General features: G+C 48.1%; 1 protein-coding gene across 4 annotated transcripts; it reads left to right on the forward strand.

Annotated features, from left to right (window-relative positions):
- Positions 1 to 8,612: 8,612 nt before the first annotated feature.
- On the forward strand, positions 8,613 to 26,724 carry LOC142358812 (uncharacterized). 4 transcript variants are annotated; one of them, XM_075410734.1, is made up of 6 exons: positions 8,613 to 9,024; positions 19,244 to 19,711; positions 22,324 to 22,464; positions 22,887 to 22,955; positions 23,514 to 23,604; positions 23,956 to 26,724. In XM_075410734.1, exons 1-6 carry the CDS (start codon positions 8,970 to 8,972, stop codon positions 24,161 to 24,163), a joined length of 1,032 nt encoding a protein of 343 aa, XP_075266849.1. In that variant the 5' UTR covers positions 8,613 to 8,969; the 3' UTR covers positions 24,164 to 26,724. The 4 variants fall into 4 exon arrangements, with proteins under 4 accessions (XP_075266849.1, XP_075266848.1, XP_075266851.1 ...); XM_075410733.1 differs by having other exon boundaries at positions 8,614 to 9,024; positions 19,241 to 19,711; XM_075410736.1 differs by lacking the exon at positions 8,613 to 9,024 and adding an exon at positions 9,343 to 9,407.
- Positions 26,725 to 27,143: the final 419 nt, after the last annotated feature.

Here is a 27,143-nt window from a genome sequence, read left to right on the forward strand (position 1 = left end):
ACGGGGCTCCCGGCTTCCCTGGCCCCGTCCTGGGGTCTGTGTGATCTGACAGGATGAAAATTTGCAGGAGCAGACTGTGTGGAGAGGAGAAAAAAGAGCCAGCTTGCTCATCCAAGCTGTGCCCAGCAATACATGCTGGGCGTATTTACCTGTGCCGCCGTGACATCAGTATCTAAATATACAGAGATGATAAGCTGCCCAAGGAGCCGTTAAAAATACCAGAGGTCATCGCGTTTGGGATCGATTGCAGCAGCCTCTCAACCACCCAAATGAGCCGCTCGGTTGTTTTTTGTAATGGGCTCTCAGGGTGGTTGAGGCTTCGCTGTGAAAAACAGCCAGAGTGGATAAAAGCCTTCCTGGATCAGCCCTCTCTGGGGTAGGGGGTGAGAGAAGGAAGGTCGCTGCTGCCCCAAACAGATGGTGATCGGGGACAGGGACGGTTTTGGGGAGCAGGCTGGATTACATGCATGCTTGGGGCACACTGCCGGCCCCAGAGTGCTCAGTCTTGGCAGCCTCCCCGGTGCTGGCCCGGCTCCTGACACAGCTTTGCGGCTCCAGCTCGGGTGGTGTCTAGCAAAACCCTGGTGTTTTTGCAAAACAACCTCTTTGCTTTGAAGATGTTTTTATGTGCTGGGTCAGTTCCTGGTTGCCACCCTCTGAGCTTTCCTCTTCTTCTTCCTTCCTCCTTGCACTCTCCCAGCCAGCCTGGAGACAGAACTCTCCTTTAAGATAAGCCCCACCATTTTCCAGGGTGAAAAAACAAGAAAGGGAGAGGGAAACAAGTTATTCAGGATTTCTGCTGTTTTTTTATTTTTAAATATTAAACAACAGCATACTAAAAAAAAAAACACAACAACAAACACAGGGACATCAGGACTGCAAAACCCTTACAAGAATAAAGGATGTGCCAGAAGATTCCCAGCTTTCTATGCAGTGATTTCTCTCCCAGCGAATTGCTTTAAATCCCTTGGTTTACCCCAGGGGAAGATGATCCATGGCAGAAAGACAGTACACAAGGGAGTCAGGGCTCCTGGGCCAAGGTGTCCTGTTCCCAGGGCCTTCTGGGTTTTCCTCCCTCCTGTAATGTGGTGAGATGCTGCACTGGTACTTGAGCACTTCCCCTCACAGAGGAGAGGGACTGCCTGGGAGACGTGGTCAGTAGGTGGGAGGAGCAGGCGCTGGCACATCTGGAGGCAGAGCAGGATGAAACTGGGATTCCCGGGATATATCCCACCAGGGTCAGGGAGTCTCTGAAGCTGTGGACTCCTGCCCTCCAAGGCTTATGTCGCTTGAAAGCATTAAACATCCACTGGCCAAGCCGGCAGCCGGAGTGCTGCCTGGGGTCAGTGAGAAGCAACCTTGCCAAGGAGTGCGCAGCGGTGACCTGGAGCCCAGATCCAGCCTTTTCCTTGCACCATTAATGGGGTTATGGCATCACAGCATCCTTTCTCCATGAATATTTAACCAGTCCTTGCAAAGCCTCTCTGCTCCGGTGAATACTTCATTAACCCACACAAAGTACAACTGCTTCCAAGCAAGGGTGGGTCAAACGCTCCCAGAGAGCCCCAAAAGCCAGATGCCCCAGGGACGCAGGCACAGTTGTATTTTATTTGGACTGCTTTATCGTATGCTGATCTGGTATGGGTCTGGCCCCATCAGTCTCCCAGGCCCTCCTCTGCAAGGAGCCGGGATTCCTCAGCCCAAGGATGCACCCACAGATTAAACATTGACATACTCAGCACCGCAACATGCAGAAAACGAGTTGGGACTTTAGACCCTCTCAGAGTTAGTCGGGAGCTAAGCAAGGGTTTCAAGTGATGAAACGCATGTCAGCCAGCTCAAAGGGCAGCTGCGTGCCTAAACCCCTTTGTACACCTACCCTCAGAGCCTCCTCCAGACAAAATTGATCCCCAGCAACCCCCCCTGATCTCTTGGCACAGTGGCACACGACTCGGTCCAGGTCCCAGCTATGTGACACCTGAATCCTCAGACTTTTGCCTTTCCAATGCATTTACCTGCCTTTTTGGTGCAGGGAGAGCATCATTCACCAAGCAACCCATCAGGAAACAATTCTGTCTTTAAATAAAGGGATAGTTTTCTACATAAAGATTCCTTTTATAACACGTTATCAAACACTTAGGGGTCACTATCAGGTGCTCCTATGGAGAGTATATGACATGTTCTAGCAGAAAGCACCACAGGTAGCTGTAAGTCATAGTCATAAACAAAGTATTGCCCCGTCAAACTCTGCAAGAACAGATTAATCATTTACTGAGCCCTTTCAAACTGTTTCAAATGGGTTCCTTTTAGCAGAAAACACAGCCAAAGAAGAAAGCAGCTCCCACCAGCTCTCATTTCCCATAGCAGCCTGGCACACGCCGGGATTGTACAGGGGATTTATTGCTAAAAGGGGCCCATGGGAGGTTTGCTCACCATTTTTTCTGTGTGTAGAGATGACATGAGAAAAGAGGTGTCTGCTATCGCTGCAGCCAAGGAGGGAGAGCGAGGCGAGCCAAGGTTATCGCATGAGCTGCGACAGATTAGCTTCAAAGCCAGCAAGGCTTAATGCAAGAGGGAAGTGGCTGGGGGATGGCTGCAGAGGGTGAGGTGACATTGCCAAGGACCCGCTGCAGTCCATGTCGTGCAGGCAGGGGCACCGATGTCCCTGGTTGTGGCCAGAGTCCCTCCTATGGAGCGGTGCATGATCCTGCTCCTCCTGAGAACTGGAAAAAAATCAAAGCTCGCCTGTGCCCCGAAGCAGGGAGGATATCAGCCACCCCTCACCCCAGCTCTGGGCTGTGAGCAATTCCTGATAGCTCCAGCGAGGGCAACAGCGATGGCTGGTCTCACCACCTCGACCCTTGCCCCGTGGGGATCTTGCCCAGGTCCTTGGGCTGAAATAGCGGTTTGGTTCATATTAACCCCATCTCAGCAGCAGAGTCCGACCTGCTGGGAGGCTTGTGGCTGTATCCTGCAGGGATGCACCAGCGGCACAGAGAGACCTGCACCCGCTCACACCCACCAGACTGCTCTGAGCAGGCTTATTTTAGCAGCCATGATAATCTGGGGGTCTCTGCACTACTCCCCACGACTCCTGATGTCTGGAAGGTTTTTAGCTCATCTCGGCATGAAGATGGCTGGACAGAGTCTACTGGCTTGTGCCCATACAAAGTGCTACTGCAAAGCTGGTAAACCCATGCAAGCCTGGTAAGTGCTATAAGCCCCCTGGAACCATGTAAATCCAGGTCAGGTCTAGAGCAGAATTATTATCTGGGCTTTTTCTTTATGTAGAGGGTCCCAGTCCCTCACTACTGGGAACAATGGGGAATTTACTGCACAGGTCCTTCAGTCCTAATTGTTATAGGAGCAGACAGTGAAAAGGCCCACTCCCGTCCTCTTATACGAAAAACTCCTCCTTCCCAAGCCAGCAGAAAAAAAAAAAACCTGCAAAATCATATTTTTCCCTATTTCAGGGCTCTCTCTGACTCCTGAGCCTGCACACAGTGTTCATGTGCTGCTCCATGCTGCAAGCAGTGGCCACAGCATCCCTCTGCACGCTGAGAGCAGCTCCAGCTCTGCCCGCATCCTTGGGAAGGAGCTCCATCTGCTGAGCCAGTGGCCAGCACTGAAACCCAGGGAGTGCTTCCAGGCTTGTCCCAGGGCTGTGGGGTGACGGATCACTGGGCATCCCTTGGGCAGCACCGAGCCCCCCAGACCCTGTTGCATCAGGATCAGCCCCATGGAGTTTTTGAGGTGCCTTCCCCTGATGAAGAAGCAAACAAAGCAGATAAGCAAAGCACAGGCAAGGAGAAAAAAAGTCATCATGTGCCACAGCTGCAATCGTCTGAGCAGGCTCGGGGACAGCTGGAATACAGGAAAAAGGGAGAGGAAAAGGGTGCTCTCATCTCAGGCTGCTCTGAATGAAGTCAGTGAGCTGGGCTCTTGCCAGATGAAGGAATAATCCAGGGTCTGAGCTGGGCTTTATCACCACTTAAACCCAGGCTCAGTTGGCAGCCCTGCTTGGAGAGGGAGCCCTTGGGATCTGCCTGCAACAGCAGTGAGACAAATAGCCTCAACGTTTTAAGGCCTTCACCTAGGAGGGGAACCAATCCCGGTTGCTATTTTCTTGTGACAATGAGCCAGAGACCTATCATGAGCACCAAATGCTCCAGGCACGTCCTTGAGGAATGCTTCAGGCTCTGCATGGGTTAAGCCAACTACCTGCCAGGATGGGAGGTCCTGGGCAATTTATCTCATACCTGCCTCTGTGGGATGTCTTGCAGCACTGATGCACCCGCAATTGGGCAGGCTGAGGGCATCTGCTGTGGCCTCCCCACAATCTCAGGCTGCTGCTCACATGGGAGCAGGGCTGCCAGGACCACATCTAACTCAGGCATCTCTGGAGACGCTGCTTTATCCGAAAGCAGCTCCACTTCCCAGCCACGGGAGAGTTTTGGTGTGTAAAAATATCTTTTTCCTTCTGTAGCCCTGCTTGGAGATACAGGATCTTTACTGTGGTTATTTTCCTATACGTTTGATGCCAAGTGCTTCTCTGTGATCAAAGGTTTCACTGCAGAGACAAACCCACAATTGTCAGACCCCTCAGCTTGCACTTCTCCAGCTTCGACCAGGGCAGTGAAAGCCCATCTTCAAAGTGGATGTGGATGGAGGAAGGAATCATGATTAGCGCCAGCCACCAGCCAGAGGGATGTGAAAGGGCTTTTACCACCAAAAGCGAGCCTGGTGGCAAGCAAGAGAGATTTCCCTGGGTTTTTCAGCAGTTACCCAGCATGGCTGAAGCTGATCCTTTCACAATCCTTTCTGGGTACCAGGTACCCAGATAGAAAAACCTGCAAACAGCCAGACAACTGAAAAGAAAGCTATTGAGCGTTTGCACCTCTGCCCAAAGAAGGTTAGCCAGGGAAAGAGGAAGATTTCATCCCTAAAATACTGAACAATTGGAGAGCCTTCCAGCACCCCAGCTGCCGAGTTTCAGCATCCATGCAGGGACAGGAATGACTCTCACACATTGATGCAATGCACAGTCGATTCGATTTATTGCTCTGCTTGCGTGGTTATATACATTTTCCATGTCTGCACAAGCGATCACGCTTGTTCGGATAGGCTACAGACGTAAATCACGCGCTGTTCACGCACCCCGTATTCCCTTATGATTGGTAACTATGCACTAACGCTAATAGCAACAGGCCGCCTCCACGTCCTTGAACACATCTTGTTTTTGCTAACCCACATCATGTGCACTATCAGAACTTTCTCAATTGTTATTCTTAGCTGTCCTTTCCAGCGGCCTGTTCAGTTATGCTAAATGTTTTGCTTGAGCGGCCTCGTCATGCTAACTCTCAAACTACATCGACCCCAACACCCAGCCCTCCTCAGCCCGGTGACCCAGTGTGAGTTTTGCTGTCCCTGTCCTAGGGTGACACTGAGGGTACAGGATTGAGCTCAGGTTTTAAGCTCAATAAAGAGTCTTGCTGGCTCCAAGGCTGGGGTGAAAGCCCAGTGGATGACTGTGCTGTTCCTGAGCATCGCTTGGGTTTCAGGCTAGCAAAATATTTGTCTCCTTGTGCTCTCCCAGCTGCTGAGTGCCGCAAAGCAGTGCCTGTCCTGCACCAGAAAGGGCTGCATTTGGTTGATGGGAGTGATCCTTGTGTTTGAAGAGGCAGTGGATAACACCATCTCCCTTCCAGGAGATGAAGTTTCACTTGCGTATCACTTCACTCTGATAAAATCCACCATGAGCTGCAAAATTATGAGAAAGAGCAATGCACCCATCAAACTGACGATGGAGCCAAGAACAAGGCTGCTCCAGGACTAACTGACGTGGAAATTACGTGACTGAGAGCCAGCAATTACAGGACTATCCTGCTCCACATGGGACAGACCACAGCTGGAAAGTAGCTTGCTCCCTCCCAGGGGCAGCCCAAGAAAAGCTGTGGAAATCATTTGAAGAAAGCATCCCCACGCATGAGGCTACAACATGCCATGAGCAAGCCAGGGTGTCCCAGAAGACTGGGCTTTAAGGCTACAGTGCTATTTTATACGCAAGTACTTTCTTGCGTGTGTAAGAAATAAGGCCAAAGTGGTGCCCTGAAACCCTAAAAATCCCAGTGGCTGATGTTGAACTGATTCATTTTGGTCTGTGCTGACACGTCACTTTTAGACTGAACACTTTTCTCCAGGACTTAAATATGGCATCGGTTTCTGGGTTAGGCTCTCCTCAATCCGGCGCTAGCAGGGGTTTCAGTGGCAGGCTGAATGTCCTGTATCTCATTAAGGGATTGCCAAAGCCAGAAAAAAAAGGATTTCCCTCTGGATATGGTGTTAAGTTGCATCTCTGGCTGGAGCACATCTCCAGATGGAGCAGACCTCCAGTTCAGTGCTCTGGGGTCGGGCAGCAAGGAGAGCAGCTGGGTCCTGTGCTGTGGCATCCCTCATCACCCTTGACACCAGCCGGAGGTAAAGGCACCGGACCCAGGGGACAGCTGAGCGGAGATGCTTCAGAACATCACACTGGAAGAGGAGCACCAGCACATGCACTCTAGAAGGAAAGCTGGAGACTTTTCCTTCCTTTCCTTCCTTTCCTTAGGGCAAGGAAGTGAACATGGCTTAACAGCAAGTGGGAGAGGTTATTTGAAGCAAGAAGATACTCTTCAAAAAGCTGGAATCACATGCTGGAGGACAGAACACCTGGACTTCCTAAAGGCTTTGCACAGAGTTTAAAAGGCCCCAACAGGAATGGAGGAGACGCAGACTAAGAGGGAAAGTCCTGGCAAGGTTAATTTTCTGCAGAAAGAAGTGAAGCAGTGGGAATGAGGACATGATTGTTCTCCCCTGGAGGTGACAGCGGCTTGCCCAGGGCAAAATGTGGGCTGCCCATCACTCAGAGGTGGGGGATCTGCTAAACACACTGGAATTTGGAAATTCTGAGCTGAAAACAGCAGGAAAAGAGTAGGGGACAAACATACTATTTTCTTAATTTTCCCTCGGCATCCTCTGTGGCTCCCTGCTGGATTCAGAGCCAGGGGCAGACCTGTAGCCTGACCCTGCACAGTCGTTCCCATGCTAAAACCGCAGCAAAGACCCCTGACAGCCCCCCTGCCTGGCAGAAGGACACCCTCCTGGCACGTACAGGGAAAGGCTTTCTGAGTGTAAAAAGCAACTGCGATCCAGTGGATTAGGAGAAATCTGGGATTCAGGAGCTCAGAGGCAGCGTTCATGTCTTTGGGCAGATCACAGGCCCTCCGTGCCTCAGTGTGCCTTGTGTGAAATGGTTGGAAGGGCCACGAGAGGAAACACGGGAGATCTACCAGCTGCCAGGGTCGGAGCAATAGCAGGATTTGTGGTAGAAGAGCACAGCACAATATCACCAGGATATTTGCTGAGATGCTGTCCATCCAATGGGGAGACAACTCCACCCCAAACTCATCTCTCTCCTCCTCCTGTGGGAGAGACATGCTTGCTTGGCAAACGCAGTGGAGAGTGTTTGCATTTTCAACCCCAGCCATGTGGAGAAGAGTTTAGCATCTGCGCTTTTTTAAATAAAAAATGCCTGGTATTTAGTGCAACTTGACACATTCCCCTGGGGAAAAGAAACCAGTGATCCTAGAGAAACCAGTTCTGTGGTATTCTTGAGCGCAGTGCTATGGCCAGGCAGGAGCAACCTCGTCAGGGCAAGAACTTACCCCAGCCTTCCCTTTTGTTTGGCCGTAGGACATGCCTTGCCATATCTGCATTGGCCTGGGAAGAAGCCGGTCTGGTTTGAAGCCAGATCCCTCCTGGGAGGGGGAAAGCTGGGAGCCATCAGCCCCGGCCTGGACATGGAAGGAACTGCACCTTTGCAGGGCTCTGACCCGAGCCCATGCCCTTGCATGGGTGCCGACACTGTGCTGTTTTAATTTGGCAGCCTGGCCACTAAATGAAGCAGCTCCAGCTCTGCAAGTGGCTCCTGGTCTCGTGGGCAGAGCTGGGAGTTGTGACATTGGTGCCATGCAGACTGAACCCCAAAAGTAAAAGTGAAGCCATCATTTTCATGTGTTTTTATGCAAAAGGGTTAATGACATACCCAGGTGAGAAGAACCCCAGTGAGCAGGTGGGACAGACCAGTGCAGAGAGGATGTGGCTGAATGGGAGCATCTGACTAGCAAAATAATATCTCTGGCTTCCCCCGCTGCTGTTTCACCTGACGGCCTTTGCTGCTGTCCCCTGCGGAGGGCTGTGTGGTCTCATCCCTCTGCAGCGCCCAGACTCATGCACCAAAAGCCAAACTCGACCCAAGCGACCCTCAGGGTGAGCATCAGGGCAGACCCACAGCGGGACCCTGCTCCCCAGCCAGGAGCTCAGCTCTCTGCTTTGTCACCCTCCAGCTCCGGGACCAACACAGGCGGTTTGCGAGGTTTTATCTCCGCTGTGACCTATAACGGTGCTCAAAACTCTTCTCAGGAGGGTTATTTCTCCCTAAAGAGAAAACGACCTTGTGACAGCACAGCCGAGTGCAGGGTTTCAGCAGACACATCCCACGCCCCTCCGGGCACTCCTGACGAACTTTGCCTTTTCTTGCCAGGCCAGCCCTGCATCCTCCTCTGCTCCCAGCCCCGGCGAAGGCAGCCCGCCAGCCTGCTTAGCATTCGGCTCTCACTGCTGCGAGCAACCGCGGCTGCTAAGGAGCCGAGCTCGGCGGCTGGGAGCATCTCGGTCCAGTGTCCCCCCCATCCTGGACTGTCATATGGTTTCTCCGAAAGGATAACCGTTGAGCGGGACCGCGTCTCCAAGCTGATCCTTTGCTGATAAGCCGGCTGCCAAGTCTCCAGCGCTAAGACAAAAGAGTTTTTCTCTTCCCAGCAGACTTTTCTGCTGTGGATGACAGAGGAAGGGGGAAAACAGAGCTGCCTGGCACTCCTCGTGGGCGAGAGGCTTCGGGGGCTCCTTCTCCCCCGCTGTGCTGGCAGACCATGGAGCTTTTCAGGCTGAGCCTGGGCTGCATTTGCCTCCTTCCTTGGCTTGAGGGTAAGTTTCTCCTCCTTCAAGGTAGCTGGAAAGTGGGAAGTGAGCTGCCTCTCAGGTTTTAATCTGCTTTCCTGCTGCACTGTTGCTCGGACTGCAAAGCTCTGAACCCACCGGCTGTAAAACCAGTGCCTACAGGCACATTTCAAGGCAGCATCTAAAATGGGATTAAACAAAAGCGTACAGCACAGTGAGGGACAGGCTGGCAAGGTGCTGGGATGGTTTGGCCAGGGACACTGTGGTACCATGCTGGCCGCTTTTAGAAAGCGCTTTCAAACTGCTAAGAGTAGCGGATGAATAAACCTGCTCTGGAGGTGAGGCAGGCACTGAGTGACCTCCCGAGCACCGTGTTTGCTCCGTGCCCTGGCTGCTCCATCCCAGCAGAGGTGAGTGGGCTCAGAGCGTGCTGGCAGCATGGGAGAGGGAGGTGGGAAGGGGAGCAGGACCTCATTGTGTTAGTCCTGCTCCTGTGGTGGTCGGCTGGGAGCGGGACGTGCTGGGGAGCTGCAGAGTCTGCACCGCTCATCTCTGCAGAGCAAACTCTGTAGTGGCTCATGTTAACATTCAGCCACTTGCTGAGGTTGCTGGAATCCTCTGCCCTGCCTGTACACAGCAGGATTTTGAATCCAGGCAGCCCTGGTTTTAACATGCATGGGTAGATGAGGAAAGCAGAAGTCCTGCTGAGCACCATCCTGCAGAGCCGGAGCGGTGCTACCCAGGAACAGCTACCTGGGAGTGGTGCTACCCACGGTCTATGCCCATCCCATCATGGGCAGTGGGCAGCATCTCTTTTCTTTAAAAAAAGGCAAAGCGCCTGAGCTAAGAAGTAATTCACTTTTTATTATGCCTCAGATGCCAGGTTGAAAGGGACTCATTGAAATAAATCCCCGAAGTGTTTCAAGGCTCATTCAGTCCCTCAAGCTGCAAGGAGGACAGTCCTGCCGTTTTGCAGGTTACTTGCTCAGAGCTTTTCAGGCTCCCAAGACCAGAGTATTGCAACTATTTGGGCTGCACAGCTGGGATGTTTATTTCTTAAAGAAAAACCTCAGACTGGCTGCTCTGACCATAATGCCTGCAGTAGAGTACTCTATTATTTCAGTTGGAAGGGACCTACAACAATCACCTAGTCCAACTGCCTGACCACTTCAGGGCTGACCAAGTCCAAGCATGTTGTTAAGGGCATTGTCCAAATGCCTCTGAAACACTGACTGGGCATGGACCACCTCTCTAGGAAGCCCATTCCAATGTTTGACCACCCTCTCGGTAAAGAAATGCTTCCTAACGTCTAGTCCAAACCTCCCCTGGTGCAGCTTTGAACCATTCCCGTGTGTCCTGTCACTGGATCCCAGGAGAAGAGCTCAGCACCTCCCTCTCCATGTCCCCTCCGGAAGCTGTAGAGAGCAATGAGGACGCCCCTCAGACTCTTTTTCTCCAAATGAGACAAGCCCAGAGTCCTCAGCCTCTCCTCACAGGACATTTCTTCCAGCCCTTTTACTTTCTGTTCCCTGCTCCACAACGTCTAAGTGCACGTTCCATGGGCTGCGTTGAGCAGCTAGCCCTCAGTTTGCTCTGCAGCCAGGTCAACGGAGAGGTTTGTGCTCCTAGAGATTTGACTTTTGCTCCAACTGCTGCTGTTTTTTGCACCTCAAATCTTGCCAATTAAAGTCAGTCCAGCGAATTGAATCTCCCTTTTTCTAAAGCCCCAGGCTGAGGGTATGTGACTGTGCTAGTGAGGGGTGAGGATATGTGTGCGTCTTTTACAAGTTGCAGGAGATCTGGTTAGAACCTGGAGGTGACACCATGGTGGGATGCCAGGAGAGCAGAAAAGATGTCAGGGTCTTGCTCTTTCTCTTGCTCTAATACAGATCATGTCTGGTGTTAGAAGACTGTGGTTCGTTACTGCTGCCACACAACAAGAGCCTCATGCCTATGTTTAATTCGTAAATTCAGGAGGATCACAGGACATTTCCATAGGGCATTTCCTTTCCAGTGAAATGCTTTTGGTGCAATCGCATGATCAGCTGCTGCATTTCAGCCAGACCTCTAATAAAACCACAACTGTTCTGCAAGAAAGGATCTTATCTTCCCCATACCTGGCAATGTCCAAAGCAAGCTCAAAGAACAGAGAGAAAACACTTTCTTACTTGTGGCTGATCTCTCCCTGCAGCAGCCTCTGCCCACCCCATCCTTCCTGGGGCTGCTGAGTTTTAAGGCTGCCAGCAGGACAGAGGTCCTCTCGACAGAGCTTAGAGGGTTCGGTTTCCTGCTACAAACTGGAAATCCTGGAATTGCCCAAGTGGTTCTGACAGTGATTTTTCTGGAAAGTCCCTGCAAGCAGAGAGGGAGCTGAAGTGTTTTCTTAGGAAGTCAAGCCTAACAGTAACCCAGTGAGGTATGATGGGTCGTGGGAAGTCAGGCACCAGCAGGATCTGTGCACGTACAAGCAGAAAGAAAAATGCTGCAATAATACTGCCTTTAACACTGACTCTCGATTCTCACGCACTGAGCGTGGGGCTGGTGGTGGCTCTGCTTGGCAGCCTGGCCCAATCCCACATCACAGGGACTGCTCTCCTACCTCCCAAACCCGTGCACAGTGCTGGCTGCTCCCTGACCCCTCGCACCCCACTCACCCAAGGCAGCCCTAAGCATCTCGCACCGAAGAGGCAGAAGGGCCAGCCTTATCTGATACTTCTCCTCCCCCACATACTTTTCCAGCCTCAAACTATTTTCTGTTCAGGGGATTCCCTGACCCTGGTGTGTTCAACTCTGCCGTGGCTAAAAGATCTCCTCCCTCGGCTTGCGCAGGCTCTGCCTGGCAGCAAGAATGCAAGGCTGCTGGGTGTAGAACCACCTCCTGCATGCTGTGAGCCTTGCCTTGGCATCCCGTGTCCCATCTGGGATTGGTCCTTGACCAGTCAGCTGCTGCCTATCTCCTCCATGCTGTGAGCCTTGTCTTGGCATCCCGTGTCCCATCTGGGATTGGTCCTTGACCAGTCAGCTGCTGCCCATCTTCTCCAGGCCTCTCCGAATTTTATAGACCTCCATTATATCCCCCCCATGGACTGGTTTTCCCCACATGCATCAGCTTCTTGATGATTTCACCAGCCTTCCTGCTTCTCATCATTTATTCATGTGTTTTTCCATGCTGAAAGCTTCCTTCTTTTCCAGTGGCTGTTCTGCTTCCTTGGTGGCCTTTGCTAAGATATACTTGGTCAAAAGTAGATCTTGCAGTAACATGGGAAGCCATGAAGCCTTGTTGGTCAACCAAAAGCAAGGTATTCTTAAGAAAGCAGCAATGGTTGGGAAAAAACCACAGCCCAATGTGGCTGTCAGCAGCAACAGCTGGGAACTACTCTTGGAGACACAAGTTACTGGAAAATAATCTGAGTGCAGGCCAAGAAGTATTTGCAGTCAGGTACTTGCACTGACAAGCTGTTTGCCAGCTAATTACTGGCAGTTACCAATAGGCTTTGTTGACTTGTCTATAAAAATGACACAGCTTGATAAGAGCTGATCTGCTGCCTGAAGAGATGGAAATTGTGCTCCCGTAAACCCAGAGCTCCCAGTTGCCAGGTAGCTGCTCACCCAGCTCCAGTTCTGCCTGTTCTGCTGGGCCTGATGGGCAGACGCCTGTTTGCTCACCAGCAGCGACTCACCACGCTCCATCTAGCAGCATTCTCTCCATAGGTAGATTTGCCACATCCACTGACCTGTCCTGGACATCCGTGTCTCTAAACTCTACATCCAAGTAAGCAGGGTCATAGCCTGAGGGAGGACCAGGGTAAAATAAAGCTAATGCTTGTTCCAGTCAACAGCTCCTCTGTTGACTGCAAAAAAAATACCTCGTCTCACCTCCTGCCATGCTGGGCTTGGGTATAAATTCAGGCAAAATAGACAGCACAGTGCCAATCTCACCGCCTCCCTGAGCACATCTGGATTTCCTGCCTTTGACCATACACATCTGGGTCACCACACCCCTCTTACAACAGCAGGTGTCTTCCAGATGTTTTAATTTCCTCATCCCATGGCCCTGGGCTGGTCTCCTGTGCGAGCAGCAGACAGGAGCTTGCACCCTTGGACGAAGGGACATCTTTTCATGAGAAGGGGTTACTGCTGGGCTGCATTCAAGTCTGCTCCTGCTCACTTATTCAGGGCCTTGTTCGTCCTTACCTGACAGCATCTCAAGCTGCTTGCTTCAGTTAGATTCAATGTGACGTTCCTGTAAATGATCATACGGGGCAGTGTCTTGCACCGAGCTCCATCTGCATGGGGAAACCTCCTGCCTTAACTGGGAGCTTCCCTCTTCTGCATCATCTCTTTTCTACCTGGTCTTGACCCTCTGCAGGAAAGAAAACATCATCCCCTCCTGTTCAGAAGAGGCACCACGGCAGGATATGATAACTTCAAGCCATGGCAGTGAATTGCTCCTGCTGCTATGGCTAGTCACATGAGTCTCTTCTGCCTTCATCCAAACTTCATCTATACTGCCTGGTTTTGTAGACGTGCTACAAAATCCCCACTCTACATTTAGCCCTGAATTTGAATTCTGGTAAGTGATACGGATAGAAGCATGATTACCAGCACAACATCCAGCAGCGAGGGCAGGAGGGCATGCGAGGTTAGATGCTGTGCTTGCATGAAGAGAGAAGCTCCCATAATGAGTACCAAGGTAGGGAGCAGTGTTGTCCCCATCACCACAGCATCTGAGCTGCTAAAGATGGCTTTCTCCACATTCTCTCATCAATTAATTTTTCTTCGTTTGGACTGGGGCCATTTCTGGTAGGAGCTGGAGCCTGTCATGGCTGTTTTTAGAGCTAGGGAAGAGAACAAAATCCTGGCAGGGCAACTTCAGAGGACGGGAGTCTTCAAAACCATTTTATACCTGACGCCCCTTGAACTGCAGCAATGATCCAAAAAGGAGACCCTAAATCCTGGGAGAGCTGATACTCAGGGGGAGTTATGCAAGGAGGCAAACATATATAATATATATGAGAACAGTATGGGTCAGTCTCCTTTGGTGCATGCTCTGTAGAGATGTTATCATTACCCGCAGCGGTGAACAGTGGAGGCAGATTAACCTGAGCAGGAAACTCGCTTGCTTGTCTCACCAGAATGCAGGCTGTGGCACTGCTGGCTCCAAGGTTTCTCAGCCACAGTACATGTACCCCTACTGCTGTGCTTGTTCTGGGTGGAAGCAACAGACATAGCTTGGAGAAGTTTCTCCAAGCCACTGTTGTCCCTGCCTGGGTGACTTGGGATGACTCACTGTCCTATGGTGATACCCAAGAATAGCCACGTTTGGGAGCTCTCCTGGCCACGGGATATCCCCATGAAGCAGTCTCTATGAGAGGTGCCATGGCTGCTGCAAAAGGATGGATGCCTTTGAGGACAGGTAGAGGAAGGAAAAGGCAAATTTCTGACTCTGACTCAGTGGTCATCTTCTCCTTACAGAAAACACCTGCTTGGCAACAGAAATTCAGCTATTTAAAGGGTTTTTCAAAGGGTTAGGAACCCCACCTTGGTGGGTAAAAGAGGCCAAAGCCCACACTGAGGTTCTCCAGTGACCTGGAGTGCTTTGGAAACCTATGCTTGCTCAGCTCTGACTTACCCCTTCCCTTCCCCACAGCCTTTAAATGGAGCAACCCATACCCAAACAATTTGCAAATGGCTTTGATCGAGACATCACAGGCACTGCTTAAAAATGGCAGAAACCTTCCCAACCAGACTGGGATTAGTGGTAACGAAGGCTTTTCTGGTGGCATTACCTTAATTAGGAACGTTGCACAGTTTTTGCTCCTAAGCCTACAAGGAACAGCATGTCCCAGGGGTGGCCGTGCTGCAGAGAGGGAGGGGACTATATTTGCTTGCTTTTCTTTCTTGGAACCAGACAGAGTGGCAGTGTCATAGGACAAGCAAGCGGGCATTAAGCGCCTTTGCTAGAAATTGTTTGTTTTGTTCCTAAAAATATGAAGAGGCCAAAATGTTCAAGCATGAGCAGCTCAAAGCAGGCATCTACTCAGGCTCTGTGGGTAAGGCTGGCATTTTCCAGAGATGCTGAGTCCCATCCCCAGGGAGTATACTGGATGTTGTGCTTGCTCCAGGTTAACATTCACAAAATGTTAGGGCTGATGACATTATCTGCAGGGCTGCTGGACAGTGGGACTTAGCAACGTTGGTAAAAAAAATAGTTATTTTGCCTCCTGAGTAAGGATTCTTGGTGCCTGATGTGTACACCAAAGTAAATATACTCCAGCTTTATTTGTGGTTCTACCCCTTTTGACTGTGTGGGGCATGTGCAATGATTGCTGCCAGTTACGTGTCTCTAATCATAAGTTACTCATTTAGATAGCAACATCTCAACCTCAGGAAAGCAATAATGATGGATGTGTGGCAGATGGTGAACCTGTATCATGGACACAGGTTCACATCTTAGTTGGCAAGGATCACGCCAGACACCACAAGGAAAATCCTGCTGTTGACAGCCAGCAGCCAGCCTTACAGTGAGTGTCAGTAGAGAAGACACTTGGACCACAGTTCAGAGGAGAAGGATTATGGCCCCAGCTTTGCTGCCACCCTCTCATATAATGTTGAACCAAGAAAAGTTTAGCTAGACCTCTGTTCTCAAGCTGCAAAATGGTGGTTATACTTTTAGACCTGAGGTATGGCGTGAAGATAAATATCTGTTAATAACTCGGTGTCATATGCTATTGAGGAGCAATATAAATCTCAAAGGAAAGCACTTCAGTTGCAGTGCTGAGGTTCCTTGGCTCACATGCATTCCCATGGCAGATGGGCTGCCCTGGACCTTCAACAGGCTGAGTCTCTGCAAACTGAGACCTGCATAAAACCAATAAAGCTGGTAAAAAGGGGCTGCTCAAACGTGCAAAAGGCTGGCAGATAACATGGGGGCATGTGATGCTTGCTGCTAACATTCAGGTAACACAGCGATTCTTTAGAGGGGAACGTATACCATCAGCGACTGTAGCCAGAGAACAAAACACAAATCTGCTGGCTGGGTTAAACAGCAATGCTCTTCAAAATTTAATAAAGAAATTAAGCTTTCAAATGGACAGTCATTGCCAAGGAAGGAAAATAAAAACCTGGCATGTTTAATAATAAAACCCATAATAAAATACACGAGAAAAAGATTTAGAGGAGTAACCTAGAGAGAACATCAAAAAAATACCATCAGAAATTTTCAACCATATCTGAAGTAGGAACTTGGGGGAGGCGTAGATGTAGGAAGGGCAACCAAAGCAGGGCAGTGTAGAAAGGCTGAATGGATTACTGGTGCTGGTGTTCACTTCAGACACAGCCAGGGAGGTCCTTACATGGCAGTTACCCTCTGCAGTCTGAAGAATGTTATCAAACAAAATTGTCAACAGAGGAATTTTTAGGGAAAAAAAAAAAAAACCCACGATAAATCATCTGTGGCAAATGACCAGCCCAGATGGCATTCACACTGAGCTACAGGAAACTAAGGATGACATTCTTTAAACTTCTAAGGAGCGTGTAAAATCTTACTTAAAGCAACCTCAGCAACAAAGCACTGTGTCACAGCAATTATGTCCCTCTTAAGAGGGGTCCCTGCACAGCCTGGGGAAACACAGGTCACTAGGTTTGATTTCAGCATCAGACAAGTCAGTAGAAACAAAGAACACAATCTGCAGACAGACAGATAAATATGAGAGAAGTCAATACAGCTTTCACAGTGGGAATGTCTGACATCCATGATGGTGGTGAGCTGATCTAGATCTTGTGCTTGCATTTGAAAAAGGCTTTTGATAAGATTCTTCCGCCAAAGCCCTTAAGAAACTCCATTCTCATGGAGTAAAAGAGAGGCTTAGCCCACAGGCTGGAACAAAGAAGTGGAAGAAGCTGACAATGGTGACAGCAGTGTGAAGGTATCAGCAGGTGCCGACAAAGATCAGAAGGTGTGAATAATGAAGGAGAGTTTGCTGATGGCACAAAATTATTAAGAATAATCAAAACTGAAGTTGACTTAAGGAGCTGAAGAAGGAGCTGAGGATACTGATTGAGTAACAAAATGGTTTTTGAACTTCAGGGTTGAAAAATACAATGTAGCGTACACGGGCAAAACCATTTTAACCATAAATACCCAGCCATGCTCTCTTAACAAGTTGATACATGTTAGGAAGGAGGCACTGGTGTCCTTGCTGTCTTGAGTGAGCTCTTTTACTTGTCCGATTCTTACCCTCTTCCCCTACTAGCAAATGCTAATGCCCAGGGCTGGAGACAGGATACAGGGCTCAGCAGATATTTATCTGACCCAGCATGGTGCTCATGTTCCCCTGTTACATTTTCATGCAGCTCTCTCAAATCATTACTTTGGAAATGAGTTTCTCCCAGTTAAGACGAAACAAAAAGCTGAGAATCCTGGATTCCAGTTCCTAGAAAAAAAAAACATGGTGAGGAGATTGCATTCGTCCCTTTGGATTTTCTAAAGATTATGGTAGATTATATATAGACTTTTCTCCTGCCTTTGGAAGCTGGCAGAAACTCAGGCCCAAGGTGCATTAAATATCTTCCCTCTATCCAGCCCCCAATAAGGGGTAAAGAGAACAGGACTCACAAGATGTCCGCAGATCCCCCAGAAATTTAATTTCCATTTAGGCACGTGAGCCTGGCAGGAATTGCCTGGGTTGGTGGGTATCACAGGTCCACAAAACTCAATATCCCAGTGTAGACACATCTGTCCTCATCTCGGAGCCGGTGCAGGAGTTGTACCATAGTTTATGGCTGCCTCTCCCCACACATTCAGGCTGAGCAGAAAGCACAGAGCTGTTTCTGATTTAACAACCCCCAAGCACTATTAATCTAGCACACCCCTAGAATTTCCTGAGAAAAAACATAAGAACTCTTTTAAGCTGTTGTTCATACCCTTGGTATTGTGTACTGGCTTCTGTTTACACTGTCATTAGTTTTTTCAGTTACCGAGCCAAATACTTGCTGCCAGCGAAAAGTATTGTTCTTAGCTTTGGGAGGGGAAACGCTACAGAAGCAGTTGTTTAGATAAACATCAGTGTTCTTGCCTAACATCAATTTTTAGTCGCCTCTTACTCTTTACATTCCATACTGTATGCTGATGGGGCTTTTGTAACTCTGACTCCTGGGGAAAAGAGGGAAAAAAAGTCACCGCAAAAGCTGGGAGTTACTACGGGTTAATTGTAATTAAAATTAAAAGATTCCTCAGAATGTGCAGAAACTTGAAACTTTTATTTCTATCGCTCTGTCTTACGCAGAAAATACACAGCAGAAGGTACACCCACGGCAGTGACAGATGGTTTAGCATTTAACATTTTGCTCAGGATGTTCACAGGCCACACCTCATGATTTTGTACTGGAAACGGGGGCAATTGTCCAGCCAACAGGACAAAATCCACCTCAAGTTATCAGAGGTGTTGGGACCTATTACTATTAAAAGCAACAACCAGTTACAGAAATTTCTTCAAATCATCTACCCGTTGTGGGGCGGCTGTAACGCCTCTCTCTTACAAACAGATCCTTAAAAATGGTACCTTCATGCCTGCGGAGCACAGACCAATGTCAGGTGTGCTACATCGAAGTTTATTTCAATACTTACATGAGCTGTGTCAGCCAAGTACTTCCAGAGTTCCGATGGGGTATGGTTTTATCCCGGGATTGCTTTAGTGTTACCATAAGCCACCTAACGGAAGCAGTAGCCCAAGGTGGCCTAACTGGTCCCAGATGAATAGCATCATCTGTTCAGCCCTGGGGAGTTCAGGGGTTTCAACTGCTGTTTTATAAGAAAGAATTCATCCACATAGGAGCAAATAAACCCCAAACCATCCAATTATTTTGGAGGGAGAGAAGAATGGGTACCTACTTAAAACTGTACCCAGCTGAAATATTAATTCAATATATATAGGCAGATATTTCATAACAGTACAGCTCTTCAAGGATGGTGAGTTTTTCCCCATTAGTTACATGGGTTACTTATGTCATTGTTATTTATCTCTAGTATTGTTCCTGGCTATTTGCATACCCCGCATTTTAAAGAAATGTCATTCTGGGGAATTAGGAAGCTGGGGGAACTGTTCATCTAGGCATGCCCATCCAGGAAAGGACTGGTGGGTTACATCTCCCCTTCCCCAGGGCATTTACAGTGTCTGGTGCTCAGGGGAGGTGTTTGCCTCAGACATGCACAGTACTAAACCGTGCTCTGATTGTACTGCAGTAGCAGAGGGACAAGGCTTCCTCATCAGGAACACCCGGCTGGAAAAGTGCATGCACTTCTCCCACCACGAGACCGACAGCATCAGCCTCACCGAGTGCAAGGCACAATCCCAGCAGCAGCAGTGGAGCTGGGACCCCACCACCAGGACCATTGTCAGCCTTCAAACGAAGCAATGCTTGTCGGCCCACAAGATGTGGGAGTATGCTCTGGTCAAGCTGGAACCCTGCGGGGACTGGGAAAGCCAAGTGTGGTCCTGCAGCAAGAAGGGACACTTGACTCTGCAGAGCCTGGGCTTCCACCTGAGCACCAAGGAAGGAGGCCACAAGGTCTTTGTCTCTAGGGAGAAGGACAAATTCAGCAGGTGGAAGACTTTAGCAGATGAAACCATCTGTGCTGCTGCCCGGAGAGCAGCTCCAAGGCCCAGCAAACCAACGCAACAAGCTGTAGACACACGTGTGTGGATCTATGGAAGTAAGATGACATAAATTTAGCATCAGATAACATCTAACCTTAGATGTCATCCAAGCCACCTAACACTACACTTGCATCCGTCATTCTAACTCACAGTCACTTTGGCCCGTCTGGAGAGATACCAGACAGCTGCAACTCAACCCAGCTACTTGGTACCACTGGTTTCCACTAGTTGCTGTTCACTGTATTTCAGAAAGCATGTAGCTCCTTACAGGATCAGGTCTCTAAATCCCAGCTGCATTTCTGATGACAGGCAAAAGTCAAGTATATTGGGAAGTTCATCTGAATCAGTGCCCAGAGCTAAGAATAGTTGGAATTGCTTGAGCCCCCCAAGTCCAAAACAACCAAGAAAGTCCCATAAAGTCAAGCACTTACGACTTTTAAGGGGTTTTTGGTACTTTGTACTTTAGGATGTCATTTTTTGGTAACAAGAAAACTGGAGGCAGCTGAAAAACTCTTATAAAAACTCGTATGAATTATTGAGGAGCAGCTATACTTGAAATGAGAAATTGTTGCTCCAGTTTCTAAGCAACACGTTACAGTTATATCCTGCCAGACCCCAACAGTGCACCTATCACTAATGAAACCCTGGTTCTAACCTTCATTCCATGCTCTCATGATCCTCAAAAGTGAACATCATTCGTGGTGTCTGATGTAACCATAAAGAGACTAGTGAAAACAGCATGTAGTGGGAGGTAGTTAAAGCGCTGCCCTCCCTTTGCACTAAGAAAACCTAGAACATGTCATCAAAAATTATAAAAAATCTGTTTCATATTATCAGTTTCATGGCCTTGGCCCCTGCTAGAAAGAATTTAATCTCTGTCTTCATGAGGGTTCACTATCCTCTGCCTAGGCTGGACAGAACAAGGGCAGAAACCCTGGTCCCATCATAGTTTTAGATGCTGGACACCAGGCTAACAGACACTAGGCAAGGTCATTGCATTGAGATGTGATTGTCAGCATTTGTCAGATGGCCAGTGAAGCTCATTGTTGACCACTGACAATTCAGGGTCCAGTCTGTTTCCCCCCTTCATTTAGTCCCTTATGCAAAGGAAGGTGGTTTCAGGGCTTTTCTTGTGAAGTTGTGTGCAAAACTGAGACCTGAAAATCACACTCAGTTCCTCTCCTTGTCCTCTCCTCTCCTCCCTTCTTCCACTCCAGAGACCAGAAAAGAGCTGGCGTTCATACTGACTTTCCTGTGTTTGTCCGCTCTCTAGGCGATGAGGTTCCGAACTGTCCTCAGGGGAAATTATTCTCCTTACATGTTATTCCTTACTTTCAGGCTTGATGGCCCCAATGACATTTTCAGCTTTGAAGAAATGAGTAAAGAGGAAATGTGATGAATCTGGTTGGCATAAGCAAATGGATTATGAGTATAACCTTTTGACACAAACAGGCTATATCTAATTCAAAATAAAAAGAGATACAGCTTTTTTGGCTGCTACATGCAGATAAGATGGCCTTTTTACCAAGGTTTTTAATTAGCCAACTAGAAGGTTAACATGTAGTTATCATAGTAGTCACAATCATTAGTGTTTGTTTAACATGAAGGTAAATACAGCCAATACAAATTAGATACCATAATAAGCTAGTTAAATATAGGCTAGGAAATGTGTGGAACATTTAAGATATGGGAAAGAGGCATGTGAAAAGGGCGTTTGCATTCCCCAAGGCAATGTTCCTGGCAGCCCAGGGCTGCCTCAGAGCCAGGCTCCCCAAATAAGGCTGCGAGGGCAAACACTGTGCAGGCTTTGAATCAGGTTGTGCCAGTTAGTGTGTCTTGTGCAAACTGGTAATTTTCCTATCAACCCCATGGTTCAGAGTCTATTGGAGGGAACCTCTGACTACTCAGTAACAACATCAAAGTCCTGTGTGTTTGTTCAGGCCTTTCTTATCCAAGTTTCAGTTGACCATCAACAGACAACTTTTACTTTGGCGGGTTATTTGCTCAATAAATTACTCCTGTGTACCTGTGGATGCTCGTGATGCAGGCAGGGAAGGGGCTGGGATAAGCAGCGGGGAGCCTTGCAGACATGGGTTTCTTGATCTGGTCGCGTGTCTCAGTGCAGGAGAGGGGTGACAGTTGCTGCCACAAGACTTCCCACAACCTCCCCTCTAGCAGTAGTTGCTACCCCACATACCCTACTTCTGCAGTAAGACTGGCAAGGCAAAGGATGCCGTTGAGCCTTGCAAGAGGTACGGACTACTTACCACCCTTTTGATCCCATTTCTTCATCTGCTGTGTTGGTAATACCTGTGATGCTTCCACTCACCTCCGCCCCTCACCTCATCCTTTAACAGCTGGTGTTGCACTCATACTTTTTAGACCTTATTTACCTTAGGACTTATTTGCCACCAGAAAACAAGTTCTGCTTTGGCTGTGGATTCAGTCTGCAGAGGTTCACTTCTTCTTTGAAATCTGTGATAACGGAAGGCCCCTGATGCATGGGAGGAAGTGGTCACTATTGCACCACGTCCTGTTCGCCTTGCAGGGTGGAGGACTAACACAGCAGGGCTGGGTTCCCTTCCCTTGCTGGGCACCGAGCATATCCAGGTTTCTGTACAAAAAGTGCGTGATAATCACACAAACCTTTGCTTTATTTCCTTTCAAGCTAAAACCATCAATTCATCAAAGATCAATGCTGTGGACAGAGAATCTTCTGTGAGCTTTACTGACCCACCTCTGGCTAACAAATTTAACAGCACAGTGTCTCCAGCGAAGACCAGACAGGCATACCTCCCAGCAAGTGAGGGTGAGCACTTTTCTTTTTTGAATGTACAGGTGAGAACAGCAGGACAGAAAGTGTGGGCAGCATCTATAGATTACTGACGTGTTTTCAGTGGTGGTAAGTACCTGAGCATTTCTGGAGAACTTCCATGTGTACCACTGAGTGGTTCATGGCTTTGCTCTCACAAAACATGTTGAGATGTTTGCCTTGGCAAGCAGTTCAGTGACACAGCCATAGTCTTAACCTGGAGGCACATCCATCAGGTGTTCCAGGAGCAAAAAATATCTGTGGCTGGGGAATGCTGAGGAACAAGAAAGCTTCCTTTTCCTTTCTGGCTCCATAGAAAGGGGATTTGTGGTTACAGCGCAGTCCCAGGAGGAAGTTGGAGCTTCCTGTGGTCCAACAGTGGAAGCTGCTAATCGGAGTCTCTCCATTTTTTCCCCCAGATGTGTCCCACAATCACTCTAAAAAGCACCACGGAAATCGAGGGAAAAACGCTGGAGCCAGGCTTGCAGGTAGGTCCAGGGATCAGCCAGAGGAGCCAAAGACCAGGTGGATGAAGGTTCATCAGTGGCCCTGACCTTCCCACCAATACAGAGTTACACTCCCCTGGCTCCCGCTGAGGATGCTCAGTAGAGAACAAGGGCACCAAATTACCTGTCAGAAAAACTCCTCTTAAACGTTAAATAAATCTTCCCAGGCCTGGAGTACAAAAGTGAGTAAAACACGCAAATGCTCTGTCCCAGCTCACCAGGAGAAACAGAAACCCGCTAGCACTGGTGCCTCCCCCCAGCCCTTCTTATTTCATATCAGAGAGCTGCAGAGCAGAGAAGCATGAATAGTTATTGTTTTCCTAGCAAGAAAGAAAACCTTTTTGTGGCCATTTTCTATAGAGGGATGCTGTGCAGTGTAAAGCAGCTGTAAGATGTTGATCTTCTGGACAAAGCAGTTTCCCTGTTATCTGCTAGTCTTCAGGGACATCACAGGTGCTTTTTTGTGGCAACCATGGCTATTGTGTAAGAACGGGGATAGGTACAGCAAATGCGTGATGGTTTTCTGTGATATCCTTTCAGGCACCAACTGGAAGACGGCCATGCTGGTCCTCAGCCCCTTGGCATTCATACTGGGATTAATAATACTGACACTCAATGTTCACTACAACAAGTAAGCGAGATTCAGCTTCATTCAGTTTGACGGTTCCCTGTCCAGCATTTCAGAAGTCTTGATCTTTGCACCCTTCCCCATCCAACACCTGAAGCGTCTGTCTCTGAGCAGATGAGTCTGCTCGCCCATGATGTCACCCTTGATGATTTCTCCTCTCTGCCACCCTGTTTCTCCCTCCCACTCACTGTCCCATCCAAATGCAGCTCCTAATGTTGGCTCCTCCTCTCCTACACGCCTCACACCATCCTGAAGGTATAGGGAATGTGGGCACTATGACTGCTAAGCCAGTTGATGTGGAGAAGCAACCAAGTGACAGGCAGATGTTACGTACTCTCGTCTCTCTGCTCCTAGGAAGAAGAAAATCCTCTCTGCTCTGAAGAGCTCCCCAGCCAACAGCAGCAGAGCTGACTTACGGGAGCCATCTCCCTTACGAAGAGGTCCCCAGCCATACCTTCCGCCATCTCGCTCCCCTTCCTTGAGGCATGGAGAGATCCTCATTGAGTGGAAAGATGGGACTGTCACTCCTCTTTTTGAGAACGCCCATTATCAAAAGGACTAGCTCCAAAATATCAGAGCTGCTGTTCCATCCTGTGTCACTCTTCCCACCAGGAAGATTGCCACCATAGCCAATCTCCTCCCTAGCCCTGCTGTTTTGAAAGGGAGTTGTAAGAGCTATTTGGGGATTTTTTTTGACACTTGACAACAATCTCCTTGCACAGCACGAGGCTGAAGCAAGCAGAGCAGATTGTTTGGTTTGTATAGGCACACGCTGCTTAGCTCTTCCAGAGCTGATTTAACCCATAACAAAACCCAGATTTACCTACATGAAGCCAAGACTCTCACCAGCTTCAACTCTCCATTGCCCTGAAATTCTAGTTACTGAGTGTATGAGAAAGTAAATCCTTGGAGACAATGTGTAAGGTGAAAAACAGAAGTCCTGATGATCCTTAAATCCTTTTCAAGATAAAACTAGCTGCCAACAGACACAGAAGGCTGTCAGTTACTTTGTCAGTGTGAGAACATAACTAATAAGCACTGCCTTCACGACTCTAAAGAGTGTCCTTCAGCTATCTGCCAAAACACTCCCCCTACTAAGTTATCAATTAAGTAACAGCAAGTCATTTTCTAACTTAAAAGGTAGTACTCCATCATCCTCTCTGCATCACTGCAAGAGTCCTGCTGAGAGAGCATGTGTATCTCAAAATATTTCCATATTTAGGATGTATTAGACCTTATTATAACACACATCCTCTTTCTTTATGTAGAAAGAGAAGTAACATCGGTGATGCTTGTCAGGGATATTACATTACCTAGCCATTTTATACCAGCTTCAGTCTCTGATTTCCTATAGTCCTACGGAACAGTCAATGAACAGATACATTGCTCCCATCTAGGGCAGCAATACATTTTTTTCTAGAAAGGAGTAAGGCACTGTTTTCAGCCTTTACACTTACTGTTTGAAAATAATTACCTGTGACCACCACACTGAATCCTGACCTTTTCACAGTGAAAGTTGCAGTGTCTTAGTGCTTTCCTAACATTCATGAATTTATGCTTTCCTTTTCTATGATCTTGTGATGATGTAAACTGTAATCACAGCTATAAATCAGGAATTACCTAGAGAAAGTAATTTCCTGATGTTAGTATTTCAAGTGTGTCCTGCATCAGTATATTTGTTCAGTAGAGCAAGGGAGATCATATCCTCACCTGTCTCTTACTCAGACTTAAACAATGCTTTTCGCTTTATTTAAATGAAGCTGTTGTGTTATTTCAGTGGAGCTTGGACTTCTCTAGAGTTTGATTTTATTCAACCTAAGGCAGAAGTAAGGTCTCTAGGGAATTTAAAGTCTCTGATTTTATTTTCTATTAGTTTTATTTTTAAACATATATGCACAGCCTGGTAAAAAGTTTACTGCCACAAGATATTATCAGGACCAGAAACTTAGCTGGTCTCAGAAAGAAAATGCAAACATTATTGGTTCAGGGCATAAGAATCACAGAGGCTGAAAATAAATGTCTTCCCCAGGCACATTATTCCATAATTATTTACTGGAGGGTTTCTCACATGCTCCTTGGGGAAATATTTACTATGAGACATGGGCAGAGGAAGAACTCTTTCCTCAGCAGTGAGCAGTGAACACAATGAAGAGTCAGAATTAAATTCTGGTTTGCCAATGTTTCCAGTTTAAAACAAATCCAAAGACTTTTGGGTCAAGTTTCCAAATGTGTAAGCATCATTTTACACACAAAATTTGTGGGAATACATTCTGTACGTAAATCGCTCAAAATGCGCACGCAGTGCCTGACCAATTGTCACAGTTACATCCCTTGTACCTTTTTCCACCACCATTGAGATGCCTGCCTTCGAAATTTTGTCCAAGGACCACATCATCTTACAGTGCACAGCACCTGTGACTCTCCAAAACCTTGACACACTTTGGGAACACTATGTATGCCGTGCTGTTAAAATGGAAATACTTACTTGGAGTTCAGCTAGTGCTGCGCTTTCCAAAGCAGCAAGCACTCATGTTCATTACTGCTGAATGAGCAGAAGAGATGACTTGTTAATGACTCTATAACTCATACTTAATATGCTAATCTTGCTCATAAACATGAAGGCAGTAACACCATTGTTTACATAGCACTGATTACATGGTAGCTCAAACAATAAGAAAAAATAAGGCTCTGAAGCAGGACAGGCTTTCAACTATTTTCTCCCCCCCTGTAAAACAGGTTGTTATCTTTCAGTTATTTCTCACTGGTTTACCTACATTAGATGCTAGAGACCAAGTTTTCCAAGGTATGGACAGAGGAGCTGAAGGTGTGAGCCTTCATCATGAGAGGTCTTAAAAAGCACATCAGCCAAACATCCTCCAAAATAGTTGATTCTGCCTTGGGGCCGGAGCTGGTGACAGTGGGAGACACCTTCCATCCATCCTCTGCTTCTAAAGCTAGCTGAGAAACACTCAGAGCAATCACATAACCAATGGGCTGTTCGCTCTCTGCCTTCACCTGAATGCAATGCTTGTAAACACTGTTCATAATCAAAATAAAACCTGATTGTACAGTGGAGGAGCACTGAAATTGTTTATGTGTGTATATATACATATTAAAAGTGCCCGGATAGTGTATTATTTTGTGTGTGTGTGTGTCTCTCTCTCTCTATATATATATATACACAAACACTATAAGAGGGCTTTTATAAATCACTCTACAGGAAAATAAGACTGATGAGCAAGACACCACCGTCACAGTGGTACTAGCATTACAAACGTGCGCTGCACCAAAGGATAAGCGCTGCGTAACTGGAGAGTAACACGATACCAAACTGCCGCCCATATTTCTCAGCCCAGTTATGCTGCACCTCTGGTATCGCAGGTCTTCTCCAGGGCTGAGGTGACGCTGATGACCCTCCCTTCACTCCTGCAGCAAGGAGGAAAACAAAGTGGAAGTAGAGCCCACCTTCTCACGCGCTTCTTTGCTCTGCCAGTTCCAAGTGCCTGAGCAGTAAAGACCAGAGGAGACATCAGGAAGAAGGG

The sequence above is a fragment of the Opisthocomus hoazin genome, chromosome Z (genome assembly GCF_030867145.1).
Source record: "Opisthocomus hoazin isolate bOpiHoa1 chromosome Z, bOpiHoa1.hap1, whole genome shotgun sequence".
Taxonomy (NCBI): domain Eukaryota; kingdom Metazoa; phylum Chordata; class Aves; order Opisthocomiformes; family Opisthocomidae; genus Opisthocomus; species Opisthocomus hoazin.

What these genes read in the sequence shown, in the direction of transcription:
- LOC142358812 (XM_075410733.1), top strand. Translation starts at nt 8,970, where the DNA reads ATGGAGCTTTTCAGGCTGAGCCTGGGCTGCATTTGCCTCCTTCCTTGG. An exon ending in CCTCCTTCCTTGGCTTGAGG is followed by an intron (nt 9,025 to 19,240) that starts GTAAGTTTCTCC and finishes ATTGTACTGCAG; the next exon opens with TAGCAGAGGGACAAGGCTTC. An exon ending in CTCAATGTTCACTACAACAA is followed by an intron (nt 23,605 to 23,955) that starts GTAAGCGAGATT and finishes CTCTGCTCCTAG; the next exon opens with GAAGAAGAAAATCCTCTCTG.